The sequence below is a fragment of the Tubulanus polymorphus genome, chromosome 4, assembly GCF_964204645.1.
Source record: "Tubulanus polymorphus chromosome 4, tnTubPoly1.2, whole genome shotgun sequence".
Classification (NCBI taxonomy): Eukaryota; Metazoa; Nemertea; class Palaeonemertea; order Tubulaniformes; family Tubulanidae; genus Tubulanus; species Tubulanus polymorphus.
In genome coordinates, this window is record NC_134028.1 from 13,146,026 (window position 1) to 13,160,267 (window position 14,242).

Sequence of the window (14,242 nt, forward strand, 5' to 3'; positions counted from 1 at the left end):
AGACTATTTTTGATCAGCGCGCTCAGTGACGTCACACAGAGCTCCTAAACTATAATGATCAAAAAATTGAACTAAACTCAATGTATCGGTACAAATCCGAACATGTACACGGCCGGTATTTTACATTTGATACCAAAAACCCGTTCATGCAGCGCACAGACCGCACCAACCCGTGAAGTTTCGCCGTTAGTTTCTTATAGTAATCATTTGCTCGGACGAAACTTATTAAGTTAACATTCTAATAGTGTGAATCCCTAGTTTTCGGAATTCTGACATTTTAGCAATCGTACGCATAAACGCTGCTTTCCAAATGAAATTTGGAATTTAAAGATAATTGTCGTTTTCTAATACGTGAATTTGAAACTGTCGTAGGTTATCACTATAATTGCTATAACATAATTAATTATCCTTCATGATTAAAAGCATAAATACAGTATCGGGAAAGGAAACTAACTCCATCCTTTATATTTCAATTCATATTTTGACACAGAATAGCGAACAGTAGGACCTTCTCAAGACGAAATACAAACAGATTCTCTCTGTCGCCACATCTTCAAAATACTGTTTATTTATGGTCACATCCAATTGGCCAGTACTTCAAATACTGTAAAAACAACCGACTGGGGTTGGGCCAGTAATCGCAAGCAAAGGTCATGCAGTAAACCGACCTAGGCTACAATATTGTAGCCTCGGTCAGTGTTTACAAAAAAAGTTGTGCAGTGAACCGACCTAGGTTACAATATTGTAGCCTCGATCAGTGCTAACAGCTGAATCACACGTTCTATGCAAACCCGCACTGCTAGGTAACAAATTATCTATCATTCCTTTGACCGAAGCATAACCGTTTTCTTTTTTCAGCTTTACAATTGATTCCATGAATTTAATAATTCCATTTTCGAATAATAATGTGTTGAACGTGAAATCTTTAGCCCGAACCTATGCACGTCACGTGATTAATGGCCGCCAGCGCGATAGCGCGAGGTGACTTTTTCGTATATTTGTTCGATTTTGAGCTTGTGAGCTCACCCATCGCGTGGATTATACAAATAAATGAGATTAGCGTACAGGTATGACCGCGTAGTTTTAAAAAATGTATGGTTTGTTGGAGTTATCTCTTAGATCTCACATAGAAATCATAGTTTGAAGTGAAAAAAACGGCCATTTTGCTGTCCACCATAGAATCGGTAGACCTCCATTTTGCGCTATCTCTCGTCAAAAAAAGGTGATTTCGTTGTGAGATAATTGTCGTAGAGTGGTGGTTAAAGGCTCGTTGGAAGCAGAAAGTATTCTAGGTTGTATTAAAGCTTATTTCATGTGAATCCATGATAATTTTTGGAATTACAGTCGATTGAAATGGAGAAGTCATTGTCAGATTAACAATTTGTTGCCACCCTTGTTTTTTTATTATACAGAGATAGTGGATCTGGTCATTGATATTGGTTTTATTCATTCACTATCAATTGTGACAAGTCCCTGTGGTCGATCGTTGCCCGCCGGCCCTCCAAAATCTCTGAAATGGCCTGCTGTGAAGGTGCACTGCTGGGATCATCAAGAACGAGGACCCTAGACCAGTACTGCCCCCAACGAGTGATGCACGACAGCCTGGATATCGCTTCTGAGCTGACTACCCTGGCTTGGGTGGGGTGGGTACCCTGACCCTGGAAGGTCAAACACCATGCCACCATCAAGGCGATCGATGCCACCCAATTGGCAGGGGGCAGAGCCTGCACTACCTCCCAGCAAATCCTGTTGCGGGAGAGGTGTACCTCATGAACCCCTGGGTCTTATGTCTGGAGGATGTCTCACAAGGCGAGACACAAGCGAACTGGAGACGAAAGCCTTAACTCACATGGCCACTCTGTGGGCTCAAAGTTAGCACCATACGAAAGGGCTAGGATAAGAGAATGTGCCTCTACCATCGTCCTCAACCACTTGCCTTAACCTCGGCTGCTCGTCCACGAGAGTCCGTAAAGAACAAAGTCTGCGACCACGGCTTTCAGAAAGCCTAATGGACTCTTTAATTTTCTGATATTGTTCCGCCCTTGGGGCGCACCAATCGGAAAAGCGGAGTAGTGTGACCCAAGCAGGACCCGGAACAGCGAATTCTGGATCAGCTACGGGAGTTTAGAACTAAATCCATTTTATCTAGAAGGTCTTGCCGCTAATATATTACAGTGTTTTCAATAAGAGCCAGGTCCCGGGTCCCAGACCCCTCTGTTATTTTTTAAGGACCCACCTGTTTTTTCAAACCGGCTTTCGTTTCAGGGACTGTGACATATTATGGGACCCTCTTGTTTTTCCAAGGGAACTGGCTTCTTAATTTCTTACTAAAAATACTGTATCGACGTGAGCCTTGATGACGAGACAAATAATATGAGGCCGACCTCTCCAGGGACTGGATTGCAATCCATAAACGCTGGAACACATGGCAAGTCAGACATTCCCTATGTAGGAGGGACTGAAATTAATTCAGTTCTCTAATGAGTGTCATATCCTGGACATTACCAAATTAAAAGTAATGTTTTGGGAAAGCCCAGGAAAAGGCTCCCTGCCCTAGGCAACTTGATGCACTACACGGTAGAAAACCTGACAATCGGTTTAACAGATGCGTCAACCAAGCCAAGCATTCGGGCGAGAAAACGTAAGCAGTCTTGAACCCGAAAAGCCCAGAACCAGGCGGGGTTAAAAAAACTCAGTTGGGCGCTCCCGGCCACACAAGAGTTAGTCGATACGAGGCCACTGGATGCCACAGCAGAAGACTCGTGAAGGGAGTGAGAGCTCAGCGGAAAACGCGTATGAAGCTATGCACTCCGTCCGATCCATGGTCTTATAAGGCTGAGCACAGTGGAGCTTCCCGAGAACCCCTTGTATGAGGGAACAATGAGCCTATCCACAGGCACAAACTGTGCAGTGAATTGGCGACTGAACCCGAATGACTGGTCAGTTGACCACTACTGGTGTACGGGCAGTCATCACCCCTGACTTACTACATTCGTTCAACAACGTTCCTTCGTTCGTACGCACTATGCGGGAAATGGAAGCGATGTCACCCTGAAACCAAACGAATGACAGGCCCCGAATCCAGGGAAAATAGTCTAGATCTTGGAGTCATGAACCATAAGTGCTGGTCCGGCCTGAAACCCCAAATCCTAACGAGTCGGGAAGAAATGGGCGGGTCAGCCATCTTCTGACTGGACCCGTGCTGGTCAGACTGAGACCTGGGAGTTGCTCTGTACACCGAGCGACTGCTGACTGAAAGGCCTCCGGGCCAAATGCGCCGAGCCGCGCTGGATCCGGCTTATTTACCAAGAAAGAACACGGCGTGGGTTGAACACCGGTTCGATCCAACTCAGTAGTTTATCGAACTCAGCCGATGCTAAAGGTTTTCAGAGACAGGAGTGCCGGGGTTGTTGGTGGGCCCGACGACTCCGAAAAACTCTGACATCACACGGGACAGTGCAGTAACCTTTCAGTCGGATGTCCCGTGGCAAAAAAAAAATGCCGGACTGCACCCTTTCCAGAGGTCGAACCGTGCTGGAAGGGGAGGAGGTACCGGACATTTCATAAGACCCGAGAGCCTAGCTATTACCGTCTCAGCATCTGACACTAACCGGTAGAGCCTATTACTGAAAATAAAATATAAATAATTTCGCTGAAACAGGATAAATTCATTAAGGCCTAAAGCGGCTTCTTGCTTCTTGGCTGCCTTGGCTATCCTGACCAGTCTTCGGTCGGACTGATACCTGGAGCTGGTTCCAAAATTCAGACGGTACCAATTCAGACACTTAGGCCTGATAAGCGCCAAAAGCTGAAAGGCAAGCAAATAATAGAACGTGCGAATGAAATGAAATTTAACGCGGATTGTGGTTTACTCGACCGAGAAGTAACCGCTTTGTGACGAACAGAAAGCGTGGCTAGGATCTGGAAATGGAGTGCTCCGGCCGCGACAATTTATGATTGAGTTTATTGGTGTATCACTAAAAGAAATCAAAATGGAACGAACTCACCGATGAAAACGGTTGAATAGCTCTGTCCTGACCAATAATATAAACCAGATGCCTTTCAACCACATATAAAAATAACATTCTAAGCGGCAGCTCCCAAAAAACCGTACCAAAAATGGTGGCGCTAAGGAAGGAATTGAGTCACGTGGCGGCGCCACGGTACAGGGTACTCCATAAAATGTTTAGCGGTATAGTTCCCAAACTAAGGTAACTTCTAAAATGTGCCCCAAGTAATGTATCGTGAAGGAAATATGGTTGCACAAAGAACGTTCACAAAAAGATATGCTTATACTGGGTAGAATGTGCAACTCTTTGTGATAGTTAATGTTTCAAAGATATGCACATGTGGGGAAGTTTATAATGCACCACAATCTGACATTTTCAAGGCCCTTAGTTAACTACAGAAACCAATGACCTTGAAACTCACCACAATCATGGAACGTGACATGAGCTAAATTGCAATTGATTGTTGTAACAAAATATGCCAAGTTACCTAGGTACCTGAAACTCACCGCAATTATAGAAAATGTCATGAGCTATAACCTAGCAATTACAAAATACGCAAACATACCAATATAAATGGTCAATTGTACATAATTCAACATTCAACTCTCCTGGTAGTGAGAACAATACATTGGGCAACCCTATAATCATAGGAGATATATAGTATGACGATATTAAGAAACATCAAGTATAAAGACTATATAATTCAAAACCTGTTGATATAATTTCCCTAAAAAACCCTTTTCCACCTGCGAATGAGGACTGATGAGAAGGAGTTGGTCTCCAATTACGTGACAATTCACAGACAGAACTAGGGGTCCAGGGACACCATGCCCACTTGGGAAGTGGTTCCAAATGCTCAACAATCTATCAATTTCAATATTCAACGCCCCCTGGCAACCATATACAAAAACCAATGACCTTGAAACTCACCACAATCATAGAACATGTCAGCAGCTACGATTTTGTAATTGATTGTGATAACAAAATATGCCTCGTTACCAATTTGATATATGGAAATACTAAGTTATTCTACTATTCAACGCCCCCTGGAGACCATATTCAACCTAATGACCTCAAAACTTACCACAATCATAGAACATGTCATGAACTACAACTTTGCAATTGATCATGGTAACAAAATATGCCTAGGTACCAATATAATAAGGAAATACTAAGTTATTCTACTATTTAACGCCCCCTGGTGACCATATAGACAAACTAATGTCCTTAAAACTCACAACAATCATAGATGATGTCACGAGCTACAAATTTCCAATCGATTGTGGTTAGCAAATATGCATAGTTACGAATATAATAAAGAAATGCTAAGATATTGTATTATTCAACGCCCCTGGTGGCCATATACGAAATCTAATTACCTTGAAACAAACCACAATCATAGAAAATGTGATGAGCTACAACTTTCTAATTGATTGTGGTAGCAAAATACGCTTAGGTATCAATATAATGTGGAAAAACTTTTTCCCATTTACGAATGAGTACTGGTGACACCAAGATGGCCGCCAATTGCGTCATAATTGGCTGCTGAAAAATACCTGTCTCAGGTATAAAACATCCCTTTCCAGAGAATACCTATCACAAATTGCAATGAGAAATGGCAAACCAGTAGGAAGCTACAGGACTAAGAATTCGGGCAAAAATTAACATTTTTGGGCACTAAAAAGGTCATAGGACGGCCATCTTGAGTCCGACCGACCCAATTTTTGTTATGTTGATGGGCCCTGGGGGGATTCACATATATCCGAAAGATCAAGGTAATTGATCGAAGCGTCTTCATAAATTTCCCTCAAAAAGTTCAAAAATGTGTAAAAAGTGCTGATTTTGGCGAACAACAATGGCTGCCAGTCGGCCATCTTGATTCTGACAGGGCCAGTTTTTGGGCTGAAGATGTGTCTAGGGTAGATACATGTGTAACCCAAATATCAAGACGTTACCTTGAAGCGTCTTCATAACTTCCCAAAATAACTGGATTCCGTCTACGGACGGACGAAAAGTGAACGCAATAGCCCGCTGGGACTAAAGTCCCAAGTGGGCTAAAAACATACCTGATGTGTTAAAGATCATTTTCTAAATAATACCTGTTACTAATTTGAAGTGAAAATGGCAAGCCATTAGGAAGCTACATGTTTTAGAATTTAGCTAAAGTTTACCTTTTTGGGCACAAAAAGGTTACTGGATGGCCATCTTGTGTTAAACCAATTATACATATGCTGATGGGCCCTGGGGGATATACATATATATGGAAGATCAGGATAATTGCTCGAAAGGTCTTGAAAATTACCTTCAAAACTTCGAATATATACTAGAGCCTAGAGGGGCACAATGGCCAGCCTGTAATATTCTTTTTCTCATCAACTAGATATCAACAAAAATCAACGAGGCGTCTTCAAAACTTCCTGATACAGTGAACGTGTTAATTCTTAAGAAGACAAGAAAAATTTTTCATGACTGGTTTTATGATTAAGTCTGCAATGTGAGAAATAATTCATCGTATATGGATGGAATGAATTTGAATTCAGAGAACTGTTTTAATATTCTACTGGTCCTGGTAAGAATGGGCCTTACTTGCATTGATGGTTTATGGTACGTCACATATAAAACTAGTAATATATGAGATATGTGAAGAAAATAAATACCTGATGACCAAATTCCTTAAATCCGGTTCTGGGTTCATATCTTGGCTGTTGTTGTGATTGGCAAGAGAATGACTGAGGTTGAGGCGATTTTGAACTCTTGCCTTCAACAATCATTTTCTGAAACGGACATGGTGGTTTTTGAAGTTCCGATGCAGCGTTTCCAAGTGCATGATACAGCCTATCCCTTAACACCAGCAAAGATGGCTATAAGAGAAGAGATAAAACTGAAAAAAACCATTAAGTTCAATCATTAACCAGAAAGAAACTTTCCATGATGGGTTTCTGTGTAATTGTTTCTGTTTCATTCACCGAAATCGCTGTCAAAAAGGCGATTCTCGATATAAATAGTAATGGGTTTTCCCCGCGGGATACCCGCTTTGGGAAAGGCACCTGAATCGATGCTACGAGTTCGAATCCCAATATTTAGACGTAATTTATTATTCTTTGAAATAAATTCTTAGAATTTCTATTTATGATAGGATGTGCAGGTTTTGATTTGGTAATGATGTTAATAAAAGTTAACCTCTTAAGGTATTGTTTTCTATCTATTATTTGTGACGGATTAGTTTCGATGCTCCTCACAACCCGCCCCACCACGTGTCACTTATTCACGGACGCGCGGATTGTATCATTTGTAATAGGTCTACCACATGAAAGAGCTATGGCCTACCGTAGAATAGTAGGGCCTACCGATCACGCTATGTGCGATGAAAGTAGTGTTTGAATAAAACAAATTTTTAATGAAATAAACATTATTTATCATAATTAATCAATAGATCAGGTGCCGCCTAAATAATTGTTTGTTTCGTGAAATTTGTACAAAACTTTGCGACTTCGTCATGTCTTGTGACCCTGAAAATACTAGAAGAATCATCGGTAAGCTTATAAAACGGCGAGGTCAACATAGTAACAACAACTTCGGGGATTGAAAAAAAAAACTCAAAAGAATTATTTTTATACTGATGAGTTATACTGATGGGGAGTAGCGACCGTCATTGACACCGGTTATTTATCCATTCACTATCAAATGTGACGAGCCCAATAAATGATTGCGCATAGATTCGGCCTCTCAGCATTTAGCACAGCAGTTCCGAGAAGTGTTAAGACCGATCTAAAACCGGTGCTAGTACGATCAATATCTACAGGTATATACGTGTTCAGTATTACACAGCGAGTACCAGTATGTTGATCGAGCGTCGTCGTAGCAACGCGCTATACAGCGGCTTGAACTAGCGAGTAACGTTAATTATCTTTTAACCAAATTAGAGCACTTATAACCATCGGAATCAAATATAAACCAAGCTGCACCATCTACATCAAGTAGAGAATACCTGTGTGAAATTACAGAATTGTCGGTCCACACAAACAGCTTAAATCGTGTCATAAAGAAACATCCACAGACGGACAGACAGACAGACAGACATGACGACGATGCCATAGATGGGTTCGTCTGACGACGAAACCCATCAAAAAGCCTCAAAAGCTTGCTCATCTGTCATCATCAGACTGATAATTGCTCATCAATGATGAGCGAGCTAAAATGATATTTTCTTGTTCTGAACCATTTTATTAAGTCTAATCCAAGCTCAAACTTAAAATTAATTTACTTTAACATGTGGTAATCATTTTTGGAATGAGTGGAACACACAGCTGTAGATTGTATTATCACACAAGCAATCCAAGATTGACAGAAAGTATATCTTACCTCATTTGTAACGCCTATATAGTTGATAGCAGTATCAAGGCTACCCTGTGCAGCCAAAATTCCAGCATAGCGGCTTAATTGATGAGGTAATTCACCCTTTTTTATCTCTGGCATTTCTCCATAAGATATCTCAACAGATTTTCGTAATATCATAACCTTTTCAACTAAATCCTGCAATGCCTGAGAAGAACTGTTTCCTTCATTCAAACGGGCCCAACAAGCAACTAATTTTTCAACATTTCCAGAACAGATATAGCACAAGGCAGCATTTATAGCAAGTTCTCCATGTCCTTCAATTTCCAGTCTTGTTCCCAGCATATCTATTATTTGAGAAAGTTAAAAAAATAATCACATAACTCCTATATTTACCCAACTATGAATGGGGGCTTCAAAGCAATCATGAGCTATTTCCAAATAATAAGTCATAAATGGTATGACTTACCGCATAATTGAACAAAGTCATCTGCTTGGGCATATGTTAGAGCTAGAGCTAATGCTTCTTTCCAATTATCTAAATCACATGTCTGTATTACATGCGTCCAATTTCCAGTTACAACAGATGAAATCAACTACAACAGAGGAAACATCAAATTATGCAATGTAATCTGATATCAACTAACTACCAATGGCTGATGCAAAAGGGATGTGGCCTGCACTGTAAATCTCAAGTACCAACTGGTGCGTTTTTGGAGCCTCATTTAACTCGGATTTTTTAATGCAAAAATATTTTACACAAATAGATGATCGTTAACTTTGACAAATTTCACTCACAAATATAGAGGTGGCAGTCCTCAGGATGAATTACACATGACATTATAATCCATTGCTTAACAGCTAAAATGCACATTACTAAGTTAAGACAATGTCCCATGGGCACTATTAGATTCAGCGCACAACTTAGTGAATTGATGGAGTTAATCATATCCACCATACACTGGTTTAGTAAGGTGCTATATCAGCTCATACTTGACATAAAAGGCAATGCATGTTATAAAAGTATAATAAAGTAATTAGATTTTAAATGACAGACAGTTGTACCTACAAGGAAGAGAAGGTGAATATGTAACACATTTCTAAGTAGGCCTAATTGATTTTGAAATGAAATACATATAATCATTATAATTTATAAGCCTCCTAATAAATTACAAGCTTTCGTTTCAAAAGCATCTCAGATGTCATACTTATATTTTTCTCTCCACTCTTTGCTGAGCTTAAACCTTAACTCAGCCGGCCACTTAACTACCCTGTACATCACTTTTTTAAACCATGAACAATGAAATTTTACCATAACAGACTCCGCAGTTTTAGAAATGAACCGATTACAAAGATTATAACATTTTACAACTGGAAAGATTACAATATATCCATGTTAGCGATATTCATTCGCCGGACAGAAGCGACAGTCTCGTAGTATCATTCTGATAGCAATGTAGTTAAATTACGCCGTACGAGTAAGCGCTCGGATCACAGCTACCCTGTTACATAACCGTCTCACTATAAACCTTAGCCTCAAGCCGTAGCGCAAATAAGACGCAGAGGTTAACAAGAAGAATCCCACGCAGAGTCAGGATCGTAGCGAGTAAGCCTCATCAACTTGAGCGTTCGAATTCAACTATAGCCTATACTACGCAATATTGGTCCACCTGTATGGTGTTTTTTAAGGCGAATTAGAATTGTTTAAAATTCATCTGCAAATCGATACAAACATTTTTTTCGTCAAGAAAATACTGGGCGTATGCATAATCAATTTTAGTTCAAATATTTTCAAACAAATCTTTTTTTATCAAGAGAATATCCTTATCTAAAGATTAACGGCTTTGTTGATTTTGGCAAGCTACACGTGTTTCTAAAACGAGAGCGCTTTCATCACAGCTCCGCAGTAAATACAGCAAACTACGCCACGCATCATCATGGAATTTTCAGCACAGGACAAGAAAAAATGAAAAAAGTACCAATGGTTTAGTGGCTCGCCAAACTGGTGTGAAGTAAAAAATTTGTCGTGTATAGGCTACTAGTGCGAAAAAATTCATTCTATTGAAAATTAAAAAAGAAAAAATACATATCAAAAACCACTTAATTTTGGTCAGTGATGACTGACTTTTAACGAGAATAAAATCTTCGAAAAATTCATTATGGGAATTTTTGTCTCAACAAATTAATGTTCATAATTTTAACCCTTAACTTGCCGTAGGCGAGTGCAGTTGACACACTGGGGAACTGCCGTAGGCGACTGCAGTCTAAAAGTTTGTTTCTATGTCACAAGCGGCTTGCAGCGCATTGGGCCGTAGTTCTTAACGCACGGCAACAGCCAATACTCAAGAATCCAAACCTGGAAATAATTTCTCATTTTGATATTTTGAAGAATTTAGAGTTCAAAAACGCCCTGGAAATTTGATATTTTGGGATTTTGATGAAGATTCAAACATTTAGACTGTAATAAGAAGCATAATAAAGGTTTTAATGATGAATACAGTTATCTGACAATCTAACACGAAATTGTGAGTATTCTGACTTTCTAGGGGGTCTTTTTGCGCTGGAACCCCAAAAATGACCCCAACCGGTGGACCCCTCTTTCAAAAATCAGAAGTTTAATCTTTCAGCACTATTGCGTGGCTTTTTTAGATTTCGAATGGAAATGCCTACCTATCTTCGGCATGAAGTGAATGGCAGAATTTCAGACACAACTGCATGATTCATCATGAGTATACATGGTAGGGGGTTTTCCCCACTGACTAAAATAGACACTTTCTAGTTCATGGTGTGACGATTTCTATACACTGTCATTGTGTACAAAGTTAGTTAGAACAATTTCCAAGATTCACTCCCCTCTTTTCCAATTTTACTGCCCTTCTATAAGATTCACTGCTTTTCACGACCGGAACGATACGATAAAGTTTCGGTAGACTTTTGGACCATTTAAATTTGGACGCTCCGCGTGAGTCACTGCGCGCAATGATCAAAACAAACATTTGAGTGTCAGCTGTTGCTCGGTTTTTGTTTAGCGTGCTTGACTACAGAGATGCTGATGAAATCAATTCATCTCTCTGCCTACAGAGACGCGGGTCACCTTGCGGGCAATCTAATAGTAGAGATTACTGCGATGTGAGCATCGGCTGTTGCTTGGTTTTCTACAGAGATGCAGGTGACCTCAATTCGCCTCTGCGTGGGGATTCTAATAGTGGAGATTACTGTATGTATTCGAGCTCACCACAGCGCCACTTCCTTAACAAAGAAAAGCGTGCCAATCCATTCTTCTAAGAATCACCGAGATTTAATAGCCTGATTTGTCATTGTCGTCAGATTGAAAGGTATGAAAGAGCGTCATTCATTGACTGTCACACGATGTCGTTGGTCTTTAGAAGTCATGTTAAAAACCATATTCAATTGTTCGGAATGTAAAATAAAACCAATTCAATTCAATTCAATTCAATTCAATGTAGCAGTGCATCAGCCACAATGGCGGATGTCATTCGGTTGCCTTTTTTGTGTCATACAGTGTCTTTATTCTATTTCAGATTTGTCCTGTAATCAGTGTTTGTGTTTGTGATTGTGACTGACAAGCTTTATTACACCTTGCTGCAGTATTTGGCAGAGGTAATTATCTTATTGTAATGGCTTTAACGTTTAATTTTCTCTAATTTAACATACACTTTAATTTAACATAATTCATAATATTGTAATGGCTTAAACTAAATAATGAAGACATTAATTGAAATGCACACATTACTCATTTTTGTGCTATTATCTTTTCAAATGAGCCTTGGATTTTGGGACAAAGTAGGCAAAATATTTAAATGCTGTAACATTTTAAATGTAAGTTTCATGCAGTTTCTTACATTTGTTTCTCTTACATTTCATGTTCATTCATTTCATTTAAACTCAATCTCAATTGTCTTAGCCACTACCTTACCCTCAAACTTTGCACTAATACTTCCAATGCAAGGCTAATACAATCCTTAATGTCCCCACCACCACAGCTGTTATGCGATGTAAGTATGGATGGATTTAAAAGGCATTCAAATGTCTTCCTTCTACTCTAATGGAAAACTACTATTTTTTTGTAGATGTCTGAGAATATTTTGCTCGGTGTCAATGAACTCAAGACTAAAGCCGAAAATTTGGAAGATTTCCTAACAAAAGAGCTGGCATTAACAGAAGTTCAGCTACATAATGCAATCCAAAAAACGACATCAGTAAGTTAGACACAATATAGCCTATACTACGCAATATTGGTCCACCTGTATGGTGTTTTTTAAGGCGAATTAGAATTGTTTAAAATTCATCTGCAAATCGATACAAACATTTTTTTCGTCAAGAAAATACTGGGCGTATGCATAATCAATTTTAGTTCAAATATTTTCAAACAAATCTTTTTTTATCAAGAGAATATCCTTATCTAAAGATTAACGGCTTTGTTGATTTTGGCAAGCTACACGTGTTTCTAAAACGAGAGCGCTTTCATCACAGCTCCGGAGTAAATACAGCAAACTACGCCACGCATCATCATGGAATTTTCAGCACAGGACAAGAAAAAATGAAAAAAGTACCAATGGTTTAGTGGCTCGCCAAACTGGTGTGAAGTAAAAAATTTGTCGTGTATAGGCTACTAGTGCGAAAAAATTCATTCTATTGAAAATTAAAAAAGAAAAAATACATATCAAAAACCACTTAATTTTGGTCAGTGATGACTGACTTTTAACGAGAATAAAATCTTCGAAAAATTCATTATGGGAATTTTTGTCTCAACAAATTAATGTTCATAATTTTAACCCTTAACTTGCCGTAGGCGAGTGCAGTTGACACACTGGGGAACTGCCGTAGGCGACTGCAGTCTAAAAGTTTGTTTCTATGTCACAAGCGGCTTGCAGCGCATTGGGCCGTAGTTCTTAACGCACGGCAACAGCCAATACTCAAGAATCCAAACCTGGAAATAATTTCTCATTTTGATATTTTGAAGAATTTAGAGTTCAAAAACGCCCTGGAAATTTGATATTTTGGGATTTTGATGAAGATTCAAACATTTAGACTGTAATAAGAAGCATAATAAAGGTTTTAATGATGAATACAGTTATCTGACAATCTAACACGAAATTGTGAGTATTCTGACTTTCTAGGGGGTCTTTTTGCGCTGGAACCCCAAAAATGACCCCAACCGGTGGACCCCTCTTTCAAAAATCAGAAGTTTAATCTTTCAGCACTATTGCGTGGCTTTTTTAGATTTCGAATGGAAATGCCTACCTATCTTCGGCATGAAGTGAATGGCAGAATTTCAGACACAACTGCATGATTCATCATGAGTATACATGGTAGGGGGTTTTCCCCACTGACTAAAATAGACACTTTCTAGTTCATGGTGTGACGATTTCTATACACTGTCATTGTGTACAAAGTTAGTTAGAACAATTTCCAAGATTCACTCCCCTCTTTTCCAATTTTACTGCCCTTCTATAAGATTCACTGCTTTTCACGACCGGAACGATACGATAAAGTTTCGGTAGACTTTTGGACCATTTAAATTTGGACGCTCCGCGTGAGTCACTGCGCGCAATGATCAAAACAAACATTTGAGTGTCAGCTGTTGCTCGGTTTTTGTTTAGCGTGCTTGACTACAGAGATGCTGATGAAATCAATTCATCTCTCTGCCTACAGAGACGCGGGTCACCTTGCGGGCAATCTAATAGTAGAGATTACTGCGATGTGAGCATCGGCTGTTGCTTGGTTTTCTACAGAGATGCAGGTGACCTCAATTCGCCTCTGCGTGGGGATTCTAATAGTGGAGATTACTGTATGTATTCGAGCTCACCACAGCGCCACTTCCTTAACAAAGAAAAGCGTGCCAATCCATTCTTCTAAGAATCACCGAGATTTAA

At 39.6% G+C, this 14,242-nt stretch overlaps 1 protein-coding gene across 1 annotated transcript in view; it reads right to left on the bottom strand.

Annotated features, from left to right (window-relative positions):
- Window positions 1–14,242, bottom strand: part of LOC141903491 (protein transport protein Sec31A-like) — a 232,773-nt gene that overhangs the window by 90,307 nt on the left and 128,224 nt on the right. Inside the window, exons 18-20 of the mRNA XM_074791612.1 lie at window positions 8,815–8,941; window positions 8,373–8,692; window positions 6,668–6,871 (exon numbers count right to left, since the gene is read on the bottom strand). Coding sequence (XP_074647713.1) covers window positions 6,668–6,871; window positions 8,373–8,692; window positions 8,815–8,941 — 651 coding nt within the window. The remainder of the gene's footprint in view (window positions 1–6,667; window positions 6,872–8,372; window positions 8,693–8,814; window positions 8,942–14,242) is intronic.